The 21,691-nt window shown below is 27.6% G+C and overlaps 1 protein-coding gene across 2 annotated transcripts in view; it reads right to left on the reverse strand.

The window, feature by feature from the left end:
• The window catches only part of LOC129975146 (nucleoprotein TPR-like), a 114,454-nt gene that overhangs the window by 26,141 nt on the left and 66,622 nt on the right, over window positions 1–21,691 (reverse strand). For both annotated transcript variants that reach the window (XM_056088106.1, XM_056088105.1), the window contains exons 30-39: window positions 20,250–20,397; window positions 19,992–20,129; window positions 17,423–17,607; window positions 15,644–15,848; window positions 12,081–12,272; window positions 7,843–7,957; window positions 7,631–7,720; window positions 2,922–3,055; window positions 2,336–2,394; window positions 1,360–1,592 (exon numbers count right to left, since the gene is read on the reverse strand). In XM_056088106.1, the coding sequence (XP_055944081.1) occupies window positions 1,360–1,592; window positions 2,336–2,394; window positions 2,922–3,055; window positions 7,631–7,720; window positions 7,843–7,957; window positions 12,081–12,272; window positions 15,644–15,848; window positions 17,423–17,607; window positions 19,992–20,129; window positions 20,250–20,397 (1,499 nt within the window). The remainder of the gene's footprint in view (window positions 1–1,359; window positions 1,593–2,335; window positions 2,395–2,921; window positions 3,056–7,630; window positions 7,721–7,842; window positions 7,958–12,080; window positions 12,273–15,643; window positions 15,849–17,422; window positions 17,608–19,991; window positions 20,130–20,249; window positions 20,398–21,691) is intronic.

Below are 21,691 nucleotides of genomic sequence, written 5' to 3' on the forward strand. Positions count from 1 at the left end.
GAAAAACTTTTTCCCAAAAATAATTATATATTTTTTTTATCAATTTTTTTTAAAAAAATTTTCAGCTGATAAAGCAATTCAAAATGCTATGAGACATGCTTTTAAAAGCTTCATACAATACAGAAACAAGAAAAATCTAAAAAATAAAAATCAGGAAAGTATCACAATTAAAAAAAAAAAAAGTTTTTAAAAGCTATACCAATTTTTTTTATTTCAATTCAGATATTGAAATACTTAAGAAATTTTATAATAAATTATTATATTTTAAAAATTTAGTTAACAAAATTAAAAGCCTTTCAAAAGCAGTTTATTAATAGAAAGCATTTTTTAAAAGCATATTTATTCCTAGTAATATTTACATGAATAAAACAACCCATTCTCATTACATGATGATAGTATAGTAAAAACTAGTATAATTGATATCTAAATAATAATAAAACAATTTTAATTCTTTAACATATTACTGATACTTAAACAATTCAGGATGCAATATGTGAAGAAAAAGGCAAACATTGAACATATAATAAAAAAGTTACTATTTATGCAACAAATATTATTCAGAAAGAAAAAAAAATTACTGCAGCCTTTGAGAATTTTTATATTATTCTATGCTATTTAAAAAATTATGTTTTCTTAATCAAAAATTCAAACACACATCACATTTCTGAGAGCAATGTCATGTGAATAAACCTAAAAGGCAATGGAATAATTTTTGTGTTTTTATTAATAGAATAGTTTTAACAACTGGGTAGAACTTATGAACTTCGAAATAAAAACATGATTAGTCATCTGTGTTTGTCAACTATTATGGCACAATGGGATGGGCATCTTTTAAAAGTATTTAACTGCAATTTTGCTATTATATATACATATGTAAACAGAAAATTTTAAATATGGAAACAACCTTTTTTGTGTATTCTTCCTTATCCCTTACTCCTTTATAGAATATGGGAATGGGTTGTGAAGGAAAGATCTACCACAATCATTAGAATAATCAAACCTAGTCAATGATAGCATGACAACCATTTCTAAACTTCCTATCGCCATGCATCTGAAATCTCTGCCTTCAGTGTTAAGTTGAAATCATCGATATTCCTCGGCCTACGCAGCTTGATGCCAAGGAGTTAATGAATTCCATTTCAAAAGATTTAGCAATCCTACGATGCCCAGACTGGTAATGATAGACAGCCAGAATCAGTCACTCCACAGACAGAGGAAAAATATGACAAACCTTTCAATTATTTGAGGAAGATCAGGGTAGGTAGAAACACTTTTGCATTTTTAAGACAATTCAATTTTTCATTTAAAGTTGATGGAATTTCTAATGACAATTACAATTTATATGTTAATATTTCTTACCTTCTTCCGGATGTGATGGAGTTGCTGTTGTTGGCAACACTGTTGCCATTCGTGTCTGTGAAGCAGCAGGAGTAGCAGTGCCAATTGCCATGGGACGAATACTTGCAGTTGGAGTTGGTCGATTCACATTAGAAGTTGGATGAGGAGAATGCCTCAAAGTAGTACTTACACCAGAAGTAGATGGAGATGTAAGAGGTTTGATATTAGCAGTGAGAGGTTCTGTTCCACTACCACTGCAAAATAAAAAAAAATCTATAATTGAGTAGATATTTTTCTAGATAAGTAAATCTTTAAAAAAAAAAAAAATCTTTTATATATCTTTAAGGAAAATGAATCCACCTCCTTGCATGCTTACTTATGATTTATAGCATGTTCCCCTTCAGAGGCATTAAATTTTGCATCTTTAGATAGATCAATGTTAATTCTGTTTATTATAGCAAATTGAAACAAAAATAGAAGTGTACTGTAACTTCTAATAACAGAAATAACACATTTTCTTAAGAAAGTAAATAACATATTTTCTTTTAAAAAATAATTTTGAGAAATTTTCAGTTTAACAATATTGATCTACTTCACAACATTATGTTGAACATCATCTTATTAATCATCATCAACATCATCTTATTAGTTCTGTTCACTTAGATTTCAGTTTTTTTCCCCCAAATAACTATCTTCAGATACAATTTTAAACTGGGGTTTTTTACACCACTGATATAATACACTAAGTGGTCAAAAGTGGAAGGGAAAGAAATTTTCATTTTGACATCATCAATTTTGTTGTTCTTATTTTAATTTCAGGCTTTACATTTAGGAAAAAATTAATATTTTAAAATAATATTTTTCAAGAATTAGAACTATAATAAATATTCAAATGATAATTTTTTTATATCAAAGATATAAAAAAAAAACTGATTAATTTACAATGGATATGTGGGTTAATTTTTTGATATTTCAAAGATATTGAAGAAATATTTACCTAGTTCTTTCACCTAAACCTACAATAGGAGATTTCATGCTCTGTTTTTGCTGTGATACCTACAAAATAAAATTTATTATTTCTTTGTATTGAATAATATGGAGGAAAAAGAATTAACTAAATTTCTAAAAGAGCAAGGATTTTTGAAAGTATTTTTCACATCAGTCAATGAATAACTATATAATAGAAATTTTTATTTACCACTTTTAAATGGTCCACATTCACCAAAACAAGAATAAAATTTTTTTAAAAGTTACGTGGGAAAAAAAATGACACTTTTAAAAAGAAGTGAATTTTACGAATGGAGCAAACCAAATTAAGATTATTTAATTAATCTTAAAAGAAATAGTAAATACAAATGCGCATAATATTCAATTTCAAATACAGTGACGAAACTTCAAAGATCTGGGTAAAAGAAGCAAAGATTTTTCTCTTACATTTCCTAAAAATATTACTTTCAATAAAATAGTAGTAATATAGAAAATCTTAAAGAGACTGTTTCATAAAATCAAGGATGCAAAACTTTCTATATTTTGTATTATAAGAAATGAATACAATCATAATGGCAACAATTAGAAATTACAACCTTTTGTAAGAGCTCATCATATTGCTTTTGCAAATAATCCCTCTCTTTTCTTATTTCTTCAGTTTTCTTAAGTTCATTTTCAAGGTTTATGATTCTAGCTTCAGTCTGAGATTTTAGTTGAACATTTTCTTCTTCTGAAAAGTAATGCAAACTACATATAAATATAATTTACAAATAAGGTTCATTACATTTTTCGATAGCAAATGAGTAGCGATTTTTAAATAATGCAAAAAAAATTTTTTTTTTAGGGATTCTTCTCAGCATTCTATATGACTATTTTATCAATATTAATTTGATTCTTAATTCAACATCTTTCACGTAAAGCTATAAAATTTGGCCTTGAACAGTTTAATTAGAATATTGATTAATTAAAAATAAACAAAACTTTTCTGTTTTTCCACAGTAAATTAAAAAAAATATTGCAATAATTTGTATTTCTTAAAATAATAAAATTATTTTTTCAAATAGTCCAATTTTTTCCCCCATATTTTTTCTATTAAAAAAAATTACGTATATATTGCAATATTATATTTCAACGTTGATGTGGAACTAAAATTCTTTCCCTTATTGCCACTAATAAGTTATCCTGATATTTTTTCCATTGTTGATCGAGAAAACGGATAGGGTTAATTTTTCCCATGGAAAGTAGGCTTTTATTTAATATATGCTTTTAATATATTTTTAAAAAATTTTTAGACTTCCAATCAAAGTTTAGCAAGTCGGCAATGATTAAGGGAGAAAAAAATTGTGTATTGCATAAAGAGGCAGCAGGGGTGTTTGTGGGACCCCAAAATATCCCCTGAAACTTTTACGGACTTACTACCGACATTTTGGAGTTTCGAGAAGGGGGGGAGGGGGAGAAATGAAAAATTACAACTATGAAGTATTGAATGATCTAATTATAAAAGTTCAATGAATTACTTTTTTTGCAAAATTAATAACCATAAATTTTCAAACATATAAACTACTACATTTTATGTAAATATTTTAAATTACCTGAATTAATTCTTTTAAAAAAAATTATCTAATTTCTGCTGCTTTTTTTATTTTTTGATGTTTGTGGGCTTGTCTTTCTTTTCTGGTGAACTTCATAATTGCAGGAAGGTTGACTTTTATTTTCCTCATTTACAGTTGAAGAAATTTCCTCGAGAACTGCACATGCAGAGGTAGAAGCAGTTTGCTTTTCTGCTAATGTAGAAGGTTTTTCAGAGACTTTTATAGGTGACTCATATGAAATACATGTTTTTAAGTCCTCTTGATATGTTTTCCAACTTCTGTTCATATTCAGTAAGAGATCTTTGTGAATTGGATCAGTCATTGGATTTTTTGAGCCATATTTTTTACATGAGGTTTCTTTAGAAGCCATTAAATCATATTTAATAGTCTGCACTGCATCTAGGGAATCAATCTTAAGAGAGGTTCTATAGTCAGTGACAAATGTATCCATTAAGTTGAATGCACTTTCCACTAATGGGCCATGGAAGCAGCTAAGGCAGGCTTTGACCAATTTAGCCAATGTAGGATACTTATAATCATTTGTGAAATCATCTTTTAAATTAAAAACTTTAGACCAATATTTATCAATTGTACACTTGACTTGATTTCCACTTTCATCAGATGTGTAGAGCATTTCTTTGGTGATATCAATATCACTCTGGTATAACCTTATTTCAGCTTCTACTTTTGACTTTTCATTATCACTAAAAATATGGGACATAAAAGATGATAATTTTTCAAAAGCTAATATTGTACTGGTTTTACCTCTTAGCTCTGGATCTAATGCTGTAAAACTAATTAGATATGAATTTTTAAGGGGTAATTTCTGTTTCATATGCTGTGCTGTATTAGTATAAGCTTTCATCAGAGAAATTTGGAATTCTTTTGCTATTGGATGATTTTTTGATAATTTCTTCAGGAGAGTGGAAGCTTCTGCACCAGTAAATATTACTTTGCTAGGTAGATGGAATTCTGGATTTGTGACATCAACCTTTAATAAATCATTATAAGGTGCACTCTATATTTTCTGGCTTCATAAAAAAAAGAGAAAAATTTTGCCATCAATTTATAAATACTGGAATGTATTAAATGAAGCATTGGTTTTTTTGTTTCAAATAATTTAATATATGTGTTGAACTCTGATAATACTGCTGAATATAATGCCATATGCAATAAAGTTTTGTTTTGCATAAGAAATAACCCATTTAGTATTCTTTTTTTCCGAGCTAAAGCATCCTTTGTGAGTTGTTGGGAATGCAAGCAAGAATACACCCCTTCAACAATTTTTTTCTGAGCTGCAGAAATATTTCTTTTATTGTATACAGTTTCAACATAAGAAAAATAATCCCTTTTATCAGTTTTATCCAAGTAGTTAAAATAAAATGCAATAAGAGTATCCCACAGATCTTTGATTCTTTCTAAAACACATAAAATGTACACCCACCTATGGTCTGGTCTCTTCAATGGCTTAAGTTTTTTAATGGCAAGGGATTCACAGATTTTGAAAAAAATTTCTCTTTTACTGCAGCTTTTCATATCAAAATAGATGTCATCAAACAAATCTTCTAAGTATCTATCAAAACATGAAGCAAATTTTTTTGCACAGTTATTAGCTGTGTGACATGTGTCACCATCAATATCTAATAAGTGGGGTGCTTTGTTTGATCGTAGTCTGGTTTCAACACCCTTTTTTTTTCCCACGCATGGTGTTACATGAGTCCATTAATACACTAATTAAGTTTGCCCATGGAATATTATTATCTTCAATAGTATTAACAACTGCTTTAAAAACAGCTTCTGAATTGTAAGATTCCATCTTTAGAGATGCAAAATGATGAACTACAACTTCATTTTGATTGTTGTCATAAAACTGCACCAATATTGCCAGTATACTTTCTTGAGCATTTCTAGTTCTTTCATCCAAATTTAGAGAAAATGGAGTCTCCTTTAAAGTTTTAATGATATTTTCCTTAATAGTTTTTGCGAGCCCATATTTCATCTTATAACATGCAGTAGTCCTGGACATTTCCAACGAGTTTAGTGCCGTCTGATCGCGGCTCAACTGTTTGCAGAGTTCAGTTAAATTGGGAGCTACATTGAAAGAAAGAGGATTCTCGGCGATAAACGAAGTTATTATTACCTCTTGGCGTGCTTTTCTTGTCACTATATCCAATGGCCGAGCATCAGTCTCCAGTATTTTTTGAATTAGCATAATTACTTAAAGTCATTGAATGTCTAATGCACTTTGAATATTTTATGTGCGTCACAGTTTTAGAATGATTTGTGAAAGCCTTGAATCCTTCCTCACCATACTTCAGCAGTGAGTTACAAAAAACACAATATGCTTGTCCAGCAGCATTTATTTTCTTGCACCATGTGCCGATGGTATCCCTATTACCATCTCTCCGTTCAATCCAATTCCACCTAAATGCATTCCGGACACCTTCTTCTAATTGTATAATATCACTATTTATATCGAGAAATTTCATAGTGAAATTCTCTTGCGTACATAAATAAAAAAAATATTTCAATAAACGAAACGAAAAATTTACACGTGCATCAATAAATGAAACGAAAATTTTACACAGCGGAGAAAAAAAAGTTGCGAAGCGATCAGTGACAAATAGCTAATACGACGAAAAATCCCCCTTCTCCACTTATTGGCGCCACGCCAGGAGAGATAAGACCTTCGAACCCAGAGTCACGTGATCGCACATCTGGTCGAACGAAGTCTCGACCTTTTTTTTCTGCCGCGCCTACTTACCGAAAAGAATCCAGAAGAGAATGTCCGAGAACCGGGGGAATGAGTCATAACTCGCAATAAGGAAAGAACAAAAAAGTTTTTCCCCCCTTTTCACGCATTATCACTGCCTTTGGCGAAAGAAAGGAAAAGTTTTCACCACACACACTGACCTTGCGTTTTCTGCTTTCAAAGCAAACAAAATTACCCAGATCAAAATAAATAATTCATTATTATTCCGACTTCCTTTTGAACGATGATCCCCGGAATTTCCGGGTATCGAAGTTCAAAATCCCCGGAATTCCGGGGTTTCCCCGGAGCACAAACACCCCCGGAGGCATTAAATAGTACTGCTGCTATTTAATATATAAAAATAGACTATCATTCTTATCACTTGAAAATTCTCTTCTTATTGTAGTGCACTAATTTGTTGTTATTATTGCCGTTGTGGCTTTAAATGAATGCATAAACTTAGCTCTAAAAAGAAATGATTTTTCCTTAAGACAGCTAAACAATCAAATGAAGATAAAAGATTCAAGTAAATGAAAAGGTTATATTTTCCCCAATCTATCAGTATTTTCCTAAACTGAGATAAAATCTTTTACATTGACTTTTGGATTAATTGAACCTGTTAAACACTGAAAGATACAACTTAAAGAAAATAGACTAAATGGCCAGATCTAGAGTGGTAAAAAGAAACCTCCCCCCCATCAGAAGAAAAATATAAACATCTGGATAAACAATAAGCAGTTTTAAAGTCCTTATATAAGGACCATAAAAAATAAACAGTCTTTAAGGACTTTTAATGATGATATGCACCTTAATATAATGGATGCAGGTATAATGGATCATATCCGATTTGGACCTGAAAAGAGTAATGGAAGTGGCATCCATAATATTACTTCATTGGAATATATACAATTTTTAAAATCAAACAATTAACAAAAAAAAAAAAAAAAAAAAATCAATTTACCTGCTTCTATGTAAGTCGAAAGTTTAGTTTTGAATTCTTCAACATCCTTGGCCAACTTTGCGTTTTCTGCAACTAAAGCATCTTTTTGAACTAAAAATAATAAACAGACCCAGTTAAGAAAACAAATTAGAAAAGTTAATAATCATTTGATCACATTATACAAACTTTTCTTCCTTATGAGTTTAAATATCAAAAAGTAAAAAGTCACATACCATTTAATTGAGAGTATTTCTGACGAAAATGTGCCAAGATCTTCTTTGCTTTCTCTTCCTTTTCATTTGCTTTTGACTGAGCCGTATCCATGGCTTTCTTTGCTTGATTATTAGTCTAATAAAGGTTTTTTTTTTTTTTTAAGTTGATTTTTAAAATCCATATAGATACATAGTATTTTACATGTAGCATGTACAGTAGTGACCAAAAGTGTGAACATTTTTTGAAAGTTTCATGTTTTTCAACTTTGCGTGCTTGTAGAATATATTAATTTTCACTTAAATACATATTTTTATATATCAAATTGAAGGTAATTTAATGTAGAATTTAATAACAAGAACAGTATTAGAATATCAGTATTACAAAAAAAAAGTTACGCTCATTTTAGTAGAACAAACAAACACAAATCGTTTTGAATAATGACATGATTTGTAATAAAAGCATACTAGTCAATCATAAACACTGTTCTGAGGACCAATCAAATGTCTAACTATAGTTTAGGTTATTTGGATGGTAAAAGAGTTATTGTTGTGGAAATATTTTGCGGAATGATGCATATTAGTACAATTAGAGTATTGCTGTTTTTGAATATTTTAAGTCCTTTAATTAAAAAAAAACTAATTTTAAACAATGTCACCAACAAGAAGAACTGATTGGACATCAAAAAGAAGCCGAATTGTCATATTGAGAGAAGATGGCCTCTCTTATGCTGAAATTGCAAGACAAGTTGGTGGTTGTGACTTGTTCTGCTGTACGAAAGTTCTGTTTACGTTATGAAAAAACGAAATCAGTGGAAAATAAGGCAAAAAAAAAAAAAAAAAAAAAAAAATGCACAAGTGCTACTGCCGATAGAGAAATTAAAGGGCTATGCCTTCAAGATAGAAAACTTTCATCAGATGCCATTAGATGTGAAACGAATGCAGCGGTTATTGCAGTAAGTTCAAGAACAATAAGAAGGTTATCAGGATTTGGACTACAAGCTAGAATTCCAAGGAAAAAACCATATTTAAATCAAAAGCAACGCGAAAAACGCGTTAAGTGGGCAAAAGAACACATTAAATGGTCAGAAAATCAATGAAAGCAAGTAATCTGGAGCGATGAGACTAAAATATCGCTCTTTGGTAGTGATGGTAGAAAATACGTGAGACGTAGAGTAGGTGAAGCGCTTCATCCTGATTACATTGAAGCAACTATAAAAACAACAACAAATGCCATGATTTGGGCATGTATGTCTGCAGATGGTGTGGTCCGAATTCAAGTGATTGATGGCATCCTGAATACCAAAAAATACATCGAAACTGTCCTGGAACCAAAATTGATACCTTCCATCAGGGATTTCTTCCCCAACAAAGCACAATTTATTTTTCAGCAGGATTCAGCTCCATGCCACACAGCAAAAGTATGCAAAGCATGGTTTCAAAATAAAGGCATAGATGTATTACCATTGCCAGGAAACAGCCCTGATCTCAATCCAATTGAAAATTTGTGGCGACGTTTGAAAATTCTTGTACGAAAAAAACGTCCATCTAATAAAAGAAAACTTATTGAATCTATAATTGATTCTTGGCACCATGCAATTATGAAAGATGAACTCCAAACACTTGTTCACTCGATGAAAAGATGCTGTGAAGCTGTCTTAAAAAATAAGGGTTATCCTACTAAGTATTGATTGTGTAAGTATCATTTTAAAAAAAATGCAAATCTAAGATAGATCTTACTAAAATGAACATAACTTTTTTTGTAATAAAGATATTGCAATACTGTTTTTGTTATCAAATTCGACATTAAATTACCTTCAATTTGATTTATAAACATTTGTATTTAAGTGAAAAATAATATATTCTACTAGCATGCAAAGTTGAAAAACATAAAACTTTGAAAAAATGTCCACACTTTTGGCCACCACTGTATAACTGAATTACATTCATACAAAATTCACCTTAAAATAAAGTTCCTCTTATATTTTTACAGTAAATAAAAATAACCTAAATTTTTATCAGACTGTGATTTATAATAAATTTTTTACAGTGATTCATGAAAATAAAACAAAGACACAATCTAAAAAAACAAACAAGTCTTTTAGTTTCTATTTTTCAAGGGCTAATCAAGTAATCACACAATTTAAACTTTCTGGTCAAGCTTTATATGAATATTTATAAACTTAAGTAAATAAATTATACATTAAATGGCTTGGGAAATTTCAACACGAATGTTTCAACCATTTTAAAATTCTCATAATAATTTTAAAAGGGTAAATGCTTTTATTTATGAGCCTGTAAATTTGTTGAATTTAGGAAAATATTTATAAATGCAATGAAACTATAAAAGTCAATTTTTGCTTAAATCCAATAAAGGCTTTAATTTGAAAATAATTTAATATTAAATTCAAAATTATATGGTGATAAATATTCCAAAAAAATAATATCTACTCAAAAGTAACTATTGATAAAACTTGACTCAAACTTGAATTCTAGAATTTGTCCCAGGATTTCTAAATGTTTCTTCATGGATTGAAGTTTCTACACTTTTAAGCAATTGTAAGCATGTATATGTGTACAAAATAAAATAGACAATAAAAAAATTTAGTGATAATGAAGTTAATAATAAAGTGAATAAGTTAATTTTTAAAAAAATTAAGCTAAAACTCGTATAGTATAACATTTTATCTCATAATATTCAATATAACTTTCAAACCTTTTCCCCATATTAAAACATGAATATCCAGTTTTATGTTTTGAGCAACAGAGTAGTACTATAGTAAGATACAATCAAAATAGCTTTTTTTAAAAAAATTTTTTATTTTTAAGTACTTGAATTAAACATAAATACACAATACATTAAAAAAAAATTTAACAATAAAAACCCCTTTAGTTTCTCTCTTCCTCCCCCCATCTTTATATAGGCGTTTTATACCCAACCAAGTGTGCAACATAAAATAAAAATTTAATTTTGGCGTTTAAATGTGAAAGCCAAACACCTACATTTTTCTTATTTAATTACTCTGCCATTTCCAATCATTATTTTTCTCAATCTGAAATCTCACAGCTTTAAATTTTTTAAAAATTTGTATAAATTTGTTGTATGTCTATTAATAGCATTTAAGACTGGAAGTTTCTCTCTTTGTCGCTAAAAAATTGAAGAATCTTCAGTACATAAACAGTCACATTATTTGGCAGTTTCAATTTTTTCCCCCCTTAACATTTATGCCTTTTTACTTTCTTACATAAGAAATACACAGGAAGCATTATAATCATCAAAAAATTCGGACTTGATATTTTGATAAGTATTAACTGACTTATATTTTTGATTCCCTCCAACTGAATTTGAAAAACATATTTTTGGCATTATGTCTTCCTGTGAATACGATAACTTAAATATTTTGAGCTAGACAGCTGAAATTTGGTTACTTTACCCCAAATTTGCAGATTTCTATGAAATTATGAAGAAACTCTATTAATTCATTCACTCCAGGTATGCGGCCTGGTTTTATCAAATTTTGAACCAAATCTGCAAGAGGGTGGATTATCTCTTTGTCTACTTTCACATGCATGTAAAGGCAGCAACTAAAAATTGCAATGACTTTACATTAATGAAATTTGATAGGTTATCTTGCGACTACTAATATAACCTACCAAATATCTAATTCCATGAAAATTTTTGATTTCAATGAATTGGAGAAAAAAGGCATCGAAAATAAATATTTACATTACAGATTTAGTAAAAATATTAGATTCATGACAATTATTATATATAATAATTGTTAAACTGCTACTGTTCACCAATACTATGTAAGGCATTTGAGGGTTCACTCAAGGTACACATTTTTGTGTGAGGAATGATACGATCTTTATTGGAGAGTATGACAGAAATTTTCATGGAAACCACTCTAGCTGGTATGTTGCTGTAATTGCTATTAAGGATATTTTCATGAAGAATCGACAGTATTCATGCAAAAGTTTTTGAACATCTTAAATTCAATAAAATGTTTTATATTTAACTGTTCACTTATTAATAAATTAAGCCACCTACATGAATAATTTTATTTTAGCATGAATTTAGTATAAAATATGTAGCATGAATAACTTTTGTTTACTTTAGAAATAATTTCTTGAAACACTAAGACAAATCACAAATTTATACAAAAATTATAAATTGCATTTCTTATTTAAAAAATTGCTTACAAATCTGAATCAAACACTAAAATTTTTAACAGCTAAAAAGATAATAGATATATAAATACTTCTTTCTGCTTGTTTATTTCTTCCTTTAATTCTTTTACAATTTTATCTGATTCTTCAACTTTTCTCTGCATTTCTTGCATCATTTGGTCATGATTAGTTGAATCTGTAGCTTTAGACTTAGCTAGCAGAGCATCATAACTTACTTTCAATTCATCATATTGTGTTTTATACTTTCTGCCAATTTTTTTAATCTGAAAAGAAATTCAAGACAATTCTTATTGCATACATATACTGAAGTTTCCACATCTTTAAATTTTCTTCTCACTGATAGGGGTACTGGATGTTAGTTGTAACAATATTTGGAAAAATGCTTCTATTTTTAAAATCATTAAAGATTTCTCATTACTTTATTAAATAGTATACTGCTTTTTTAAATAGTATAATTATTTATTCATCAAATACAAAAGAGAAACATTCAACAATTTGAATAATTTTAGCATAAAAATATTTTTTCAAAACAAACCAATTGTTATAATTTCCCATAACAGCTATATTATTCTTCCTGGAGCAGATTACACACAAGAGCGTTTTGCACATAAAAACCTTTTGTTTGGAGAACATTGTCCAACCAGTTCAACGTGCCATGTCAATTTCAGTGTTTCACATATTTTAATTGAATGTCCAGTTTTTAATTATCATCGCATACATTTTTTTTATTCATCGTTTTTAAATATGTAGGACCTCATCGGGGAGCAACCCCGTCCAAATCTTTAGATTTTTAAAGATTGCTGGTTTTTTTCCATTTAATTTAGGTTTTTTTTTTTTTTTTTTTTTTTTTTTTACATCCCAAAGACTAGTGGTTTTAAACTCACCCTATGTTCTATTTTTTAATCATTTTTATGGCGCAGTATGGCTTTTGTGCCAATAAACACCACCAAACCAAACCTGGAGCAGATTGTAACAATAAAAAAAAGATCTGTAAATTATTATTGGTTTGTATAGTGACAACGAATGATATTAAGTGATTTATAACAAGAAATATAATAATTACTTAAATATAACAATAAATAAATAATAATAAATAGGAAATAATAATAATTATAACAAGAAATATATAATTACTTAATCACTATAAAAGCCAATCTTTAACAGAATTGTAATTGAAGCAAACAATGACAAGATTTGAAAATTAAGTATCACACCATTTTTTTTTTTTTTTTGCTATGAGAGTTCATTAGCTAAATTTTTACTTCCAGTGGAAGCAAACCCACACTTCACCAAATAATAGGAGTTAACAAATTTTATCTTCTTCTGCACATGTAAATTCCATACAGAGACATAAGACAAACATCAAATAACTGGATTGCATTTCTAATACTCATATTTTTTGAGACCTCTACTGTAGCTAAGTCATATACATAAATTTTTTATAATTTCTTCTTATAGTTTTATAATTTTATGGGTTTCACTTACATTTCCTCTACTCTTTTTCCGATTTATGATACAACAACGTAATTTGGTTTCAGGTGTTTTAATGCCATTGGATAATATCTGCTTGATATGTATGTATATGTGTGCTTCCTTTTCACTCAATTACCTCTTTATAAATAATTATTTCTCATTCCTTCAGTCAGTAAAGGCTCAAGAAATTTTTTAACAAGAAAACTGTAAGGTATTAAAGCAGGAAGTTAACTGCATAAATCAAAACATGAGGGATATTTGATACAATTTGCCCCAGGGTTTTGTTATATGACCATCATATGATTTCAGACATTTACATTGATTTATAAACTAATATTGCACTTATTTTTATAAAAAAAATTAAATTGTATTTCACAACTTGATATATAGACAAAATAAATAAAAAATATTTCAATTCAATAGATTAATTAATTAATTTTAAATCAAAATTTGCCCCATTTTCAAATTATTAAAATAATTATGACATGATACATTTGAATTAATATTTTATAAAAACTGTTTGTTTCATTTTAAAAGGGGGAAAAATAGAAAAGGGAAAAGGAAAAAATGCTTGGAATAAAGAAAAGTCAGAATTCTCATACAAGATGTATTTTACATAACAATGTTTCAGTTCAGTAACTATTAAAGTGTTAAATAAAATTTCTTCCATTAAATAAAAGATAATTGCACAAAATGATTTTTAAAAAATTACGGTAATATTTATACACCAGAAATCTTTATAATATATAAAAGTAAAATATTGATTAAATCGTTTCTGAGTTTAATTGAAAAAGAATAAAAAAAGTAAAATGATGAATCAAAAATTAAACTGATCTTACAGTACAATAGTGTTTCAACAGGTACATATAAATGTTGTGGTTCTATTCCTCAAATTATTTGAATTTTCAGCACAACGACCAATAAATTTGCAAAGTTTTAACAGAAATAATGATTTTGATTCAAGTATTTTGAATATAATGTAAAAAATATAATTATCAAGGAAAGAAATATATATTAAAGAATAATACAATTAAAGTATTGAAAATCTATACTTAAGGTCTGTTATACTTATCTGTTACTAAGAGAAATCTATTACTAAAGTCTTTGTGTATTCTATAGGACAGACTGTTTGACTTAAATCTACCAAATTCAGATTAGATTACTTTAGAATGTACAATTTGAAGTAATTTTAACGATTAAGCAAAATTTAACTGCATTTCAATTGCCATGACTTGCTAAAATATTAGAGTACAAATTTAATTTTCAAATTAAAAAAAATCTATTCATATTCCAATTTAATTATAATTTTTTCCTAAATTTTTACTTGCTTTTATTTGATTTTTAACATTAAATTCCACAGTCATAACAAAATTGAAATAGTTTTTATTGTCTTATCAAATATTCAATCTTGCAATTTTTTCCACCACAGATGAAAGCTAAGGATGAAAGATCCTGTTAATTATAAGATCTATTTACAAGAGAAATCAAAAAGTGAAATTATATTACTACAAATGACAGTATGCAATCTAAAACAGATTACCTAAATGTTTATGTTTTTTGCCATTTTGCCTGTTATGGGACTCAATTTCATTAGGGAAACTCCTTCTTTGTTCAGAAAATCATGTACATCAAGTTATGCATAAGAGATTAAAACCAAATTAAACTAAGCACAAAAAATATTCCCAACAAATTAGTCTGTTGCTTAAGACTGGAATAATGAGACACAGTGGTGGATTTAAGTATTCTGAAGCCCTAGGCAATGCACATCATGAAATCAATCTTTTAATAAACTGATCAATTTAGTTTCACATTTCAATGTAATTTTTAGTATTTAATTATTAATTTTAGGTTGATTTTTTTATTTCAGTAATTTTATGAAAATGACTATTTATTATCACAGCACAATATTCAAATTTACACACAATTTCATCTAAACATGCTTAATCTTTATAAAAACTAAATGAATGTAATGAGAGAAAGAAAATGACCAATTTTAATTAGTAAAATATTAAATTTATAATTTATAGAACATTTTTTACAATATTTAGGGGAGACAATTAATCCAACCATATTTTTAAAATTAATCTGCCTTCAGCCCCTTCTTAGTCTAGGAACCTTAAATAACTGACTAGTTCGAAATTAGAACTCTAGAAAAGACTACCTGAAGAAGTGTTTTTTGATGCTCAACGCCATCCTCAGTGAGTTTTGCAACTTGCTCCGTTTTCTGTTTTGTTTCATTCCTGGCATTTTCAAGTTCCTTTCTTAAAGAGGAAATATTTGAATTAAGTTGAGAAATTTCTGCCTGCTTTCTTTGTAATTCTTCAGCAAGCCTTTGTTTTTGATTCTTTAGTTCTTCCATATCACGACTAAATGGGAAAGAAAAGATGAAATTAAAGATTTTAAATTTTATGTTAATGAATTTCACAAACCATGCAAGACACAAGTTTAGGTGCTTTTACTACAGATAAAAGAAACTTTTTTAAATCACTGTAGACAGCCAAACAACAATAATGAGAAATTAAACAGTTAACTTAAAATTCAGCAACAGAATGTCAGATTTTTATAACATACTTCAAGTAATTTAACACCCAAATTTCTTCAGAAATAATATTTGCGAATTTTGTTAAAATTAAAGCGTGAAATACAATAATGCAAACGCAAAAATAATCAGAATAAAAAAAAAAAGATACCACATTTAACATATTTATTAGGGTTTCTATTATATCCTAATTTATTTTCAAGTAACATTTATTCTAGACTAATATTTCTTTAACATGTAATATGTAAAAATAGGAATATTCACTATACTTGATAGACAGAAACAGGAACATGGCATGATTGCAATAGCATATGTTTTAAAAAACACTACAATTGAATAATAAGTAGTGATAGTTAAAACAGAAAGAAGTTTCATAATATAAAATGAAAAGGAAAGTATCAGATATGCATTCAAGAACCTTTGAAACATAAGAATATTTTCAGACAACTCACACATAAAGAAAAATCTCTCCACTCCAAGCCAGAAAATTTTAAATTTTATGCCAATATTTGGATTTTAAAATTCCAATCTTATGTTGTACTAAAAAAGGACATTTAAAATTAAATATATATTTCTTTCAGTACTATAAAAACTCCATAATGTGAAACCATGAATACAGATTATCTCATGATTTCAATTGTGCTAAACTGAAATTTCAAATGATTTCAAATGAAGTCAAAAATTATCTCAAACTGTTCATACTTTGAATATAACTAGTTTTTATGTTCCAAATGACTTGGTTCTAGAAATAGTTTACTAATTCAACAAAGTAAGAATTTCAATTTGCAGTTATACATAATGCTAAAAGTTACACTGAAACTAGTAGTATAATCATAAATCAAGCAAGCAGTGTCAAAATTCTCTGATCTGCTTGGTATTGTTGGGGAGGTGGAACAGAGTGGAGAGTGAATGGTAGGAAGACATTTCATAATAAAATATTAAGTTATTTGTTTATTCTCACATTTAAAATGTGTTATCACTTTATTTAAATATTGCAAGCATGAAATAACAAAATGTTAGTAATGAAACAATTCATATTTAAGCTATTTGGTATTTTATTTTTATAAAACATTAATATAAGAAAAATGTGTGATTTTATGTTAATTTCAAAGTAAAATAAAGTAATTCCAACATAAAATATAATATATGCAACTTTAATACTTTGCATTTATTTTTGCAGGGACTTGCCAGCATCTAATTATAAACAAAACATATTCACTAGGAAAAAAAAAACAATGATCACATTGAATAAGAGAGATTAAATTCCTTTTCTTTATTTCTCATTTAAAAAAAGGGAGCAAAATTGGAGTGACATCCCAACATCCATGAAGGCAATCAACACTAAAACTTAGTTAATTAGATTAAATTCTCATTTTTCATAAAATGTTATAAACAACATACATCAAATTTTTATATTCTTGAGGGCCTATTCGATGAGACTGTTCCAGTAATTGATTTGTTCGTGATTGCCAACTTTTTACTTCAAGCCTCAGAGCATTGTTTTCTGCAGAAAGCATATCAATTTGTTGAGTCATTTCTTTTTCTTTCTCACTGAGGGGTTGGAATTTTTCTGTCAATTCTTGAAGCTAAAATACGAAATACAAATTGTACCAAAAGAAATTTCAAATTCTGCAAGATTCAAATTGCACTGAAAATAGATAAGATAATTTATACTTTTGAGTAAAGGTTAAAATACAATAGCAGAAAATTTTATTAAAGTTAAGATTTAAAACTTTTAGCAACAAGGGAAAAAAAAAGACAGTTATGATTTTTTTTAAAAAAAAAGACAAGCATAATCAGTTTAAAGAAATTATATAAAAATACTATGGTTTTAAAGAACCGAAAAATGAAGGTGCTATACTGGAAACATTAAAATAACTAAAGATAAAAGTTTTGACAAGTCAGAGAGATAGGTATATAAAAATGATAATTTATTCAAAATTTAGTATTTGATTAAATCTTAATTGAAAATAATTAACACTTCAATACCAAGAATCAAAAAGCACTATAGCCTCTTTATTAATTTTCTTAAAAAATTCTAATAAACATCTAGAAATTATCTATAAAATTTAACATCTTGCCTACTAATGGGCAAGACTCAACAACAATAAGAGCAGCAAAGAAATAAAAGCAAGGGTACAAACGCACATGAGATTGAGTACCAACAACCTCCAATCCTCTTATTTAAGAAAAGAAGTGCAGGGGGAAGGGGAGGATTTATTTAATGCTGTAGATACTTATCAAGTAGTGAGAAACTAATTTTTGTCATGTGGGTTTGTAAAAATTTAGACTTGGAATATTAGGATCAAGGTTCTAAAGTTTAGAACTGTCATGTTTAGAGTCGAAATAATTGGTCCACCATGTTAAATTATTTATTCAGGATTGCCACTGAAATCGAGGGGTCCTTTTATGTATATGCAACACAAGAGAAAATGCACTAACAGCATTTATGTTCTGGTCATAATGGAATAAAAATACTCCATAATTTTAATGACTGAAAAAAAGCAAGGAATGGAAGCAGTAATTTAACATTACTCGAAATAATAGTATATTAAAAGATTTATTTTTTACATATAGAAAAAAAATTGCTATATTCATTGCCTAGAATTTAGCAAGATAAAATTTATATATTATGAAGGGGAGCAAATATTAATTACCTTTAATGCTCTTTAATTATAAATCACAAAATTAAGGATTCTAGTGAATTATTTTTATTTATTTGTTTGTTTTGCCAATTCATATATTTGAGATGAATGTCTGCAGATTTTTCGGTTATTAGTTTCATCCCCCCGCCCCTCCTTTTGAAACAATTTCATTTGCAATGCAGCTCAGCATTTGTTGGACTTCTTTTCTTTCATACCCACTTTTCATACTTCACAGGCTAGTTTAGCAAACTTAAGTAAATCTTTTGAAATCGGAACATTTAAAACAACTCCATGAAAGTTTATAATATCCCATGAAAGTTTATAATATCATACATAGTTCTTAGATCAAATAAAGAATCTTCTTTCAAATTTTCAACAAACATTTTGTTGTTGATAATAAATCCATGTTCAATAGCCACATTGACATCTGACAACAAAAGAATTATTTTTACAGCTTCCCAAACATCAAGAAATTATTTTGACTTCAAAATATTAGAATACAAGTCAACTAAACAAATTTTTACATTAAATGAATCAATTATTGTTTGTATTCAAAGCGAATAAGCAGAATTTAAAACCAAAATGAAAGATAAATTCAAAAAGTCTGACATAATGTAATAGATAAATTACAGATTCTCCATTTGTAAGATTCTCGAGAACATGCATTCACACTTATAACCAAATCTTAATTAATCTCCAGTAACTTTGCTTCAGTCACAAGGTGCAGAAAAACTTGTGTAGTGAAAAGTCAGATGACTATTTAAAAAATATCCCCCCCCCCAAAAAAAAAGAGAAATTCTTTAATTTTTAAATAAAATTTAAAGATTAAATAATACAAAATAAATTAAAATGAACGAAGGTTTTATAGTCTAAGAAAGCTACTTAAATTAAACAGCCCAATACAACTACACTTTTAGAATTGGACAGTACTGGGATAAATTTAATTTTTGTTCATTGGTGAAACTAATCAGTAAAAAATTTTTTAGTTGTTTGCATTTAATAATTCACTTATACATAAAAAAGAAACTGAAAGTTGAAAAATGTAATTACATCACTCAAATTTACTAATAAAAACTCTCAGATATGTCAATAAGTGAAAATAAAAACTTGGGTTTAACAGCTGGATCCAATTTTATAATCTATTATAATTTATCTTCTATTAAAAATGCAGACATGAGAAGAAAAATAAAATGTGCAATAATAAAGCATATTTATTATTCATTCTATTATTCTTTATAATTTAAATCTAATCTAAAATTTTAGTAGTGGACACAATGATAAAACAAATGAAATGTGAATGCATTTAAAGAATTTAAAAAAATTACCTCTATCTCCAATTTGGCTTTAGCATCTGAAATAGATTCTTTTTCCATTCGTAATAAATTGTTGCTCTCACTTAATAAATTCATCATTTCAATTTTTTTCAACAAATCTGCATGTTGAGCTTCACTTGCTGCTTTAGCCTGAAGTAGGAAGGAAATTAATAAAATAGAATTAGTATTATCACAAAAGTAATCTTAAATCTTGTTTTTAATTAATAATTCAGAAACCAATAACCAAGAACTATGAAAGATTATAGATACCTGAATATCATTCATTAAATCCTTTAACTCAGATTTTGCACTATTCAACTCATTAGTGAGTTGTTCAACCTTCAAATGCAATCTAATATTTTCAGACTGCACCATATCAAATTGAGTGCTAGCAATTTCTTTTTCTTTCTTAATAAATCTGAAGAAAAGAAAAAAAGTAAGTATTGTACAGAATGCAGGCTATTCACAACATATACTGATTTCAAAAACTTATTTCCATATTTGCCAAATTTTACAAAAAGTTATTAACGGGAAAAAAAAAAAATTGCACTGGAATGTAAATTTTTAAATAAACATATAATAGATGTAGTTTTTCTGATATAAATTTAAGTTTTTCATATGCATTGGTATTTAAGAGATTTTGAGATCAAATTATTAACCATAAATATACTCGTGGTTAAATTATTAACTCAATTATTAACCTCAAATATACTTACTTTTCATCTATATTTTTTTATCAAAAAGTAATGACCGTTTTTAAACGATTACAATTACCATCTAAATTTCACAAATTTATCAAATTAAATACTGATAAAAATGTCCTTATTTTACATTTAGTTTATAACATGTAAGCTGATCCATTGATTTGTGATGATTTTATTTTAGATTTGACTATTTTGCAATTTTCCCTCCCATTTGCTTCACAATTTCGAAACCACATTGAAAGTGCCGAACTGAAACATCAGCGAAATTATTATCCTCAAGAATGTCCAACAGCAGCTAAAACAAATTAACGATTTTCTTAGGAAATTACAAATGATGATTTAGATATGAATATTTCATTCCACATAAATTTCAGAGACCTCAGAACTTATGTCATCATAAAAACTAAATATATTTTATTAATTTTGAAATGCACAATGTTTTAGTGTTTTTTTAGATATAACTGCTTATTAAATATAGTATAAGACACTTAATATTCTTTTTTCTTCTTTGATTCTAACAAAAACAATTTCTACATTTACAAAATTATAAATTTGTATACAACCAAAGTTTCACATATATTCACTTCTTTTTCTAGAAATAAATATCTAAAACATGTTTTGTATACATATATATACATATACATTCATATCATACTATTTTGCATGATATCAGGAAAACAGTGCATAAATAAGGTAGTAAACAAAATAGCACTTAAATCTTATTTTTTGAACTGAATCTGAAATTTATTCTATGCTTAAGGAGGAAGTGTATACCCCTTCATTATTTATAAATATAACAATTTGAAGTATTAATCATGAACCGATGCATCCCAATAATTCACAATCTAAAAAATTCATAACAAAAAAATCACTAACATTCAATATATGTAATATAAAAAAAGTTACAATATGTAAAAATAGCAGCAATTCAGATTAAATCACAAAAAAAAAAAAAAAAAAAAAAAAAAAAAAAAAAATCATACTATAAAATAAAATATAACTGCAGAT

The sequence above is a fragment of the Argiope bruennichi genome, chromosome 7, assembly GCF_947563725.1.
Source record: "Argiope bruennichi chromosome 7, qqArgBrue1.1, whole genome shotgun sequence".
In the NCBI taxonomy this organism is placed as follows: domain Eukaryota; kingdom Metazoa; phylum Arthropoda; class Arachnida; order Araneae; family Araneidae; genus Argiope; species Argiope bruennichi.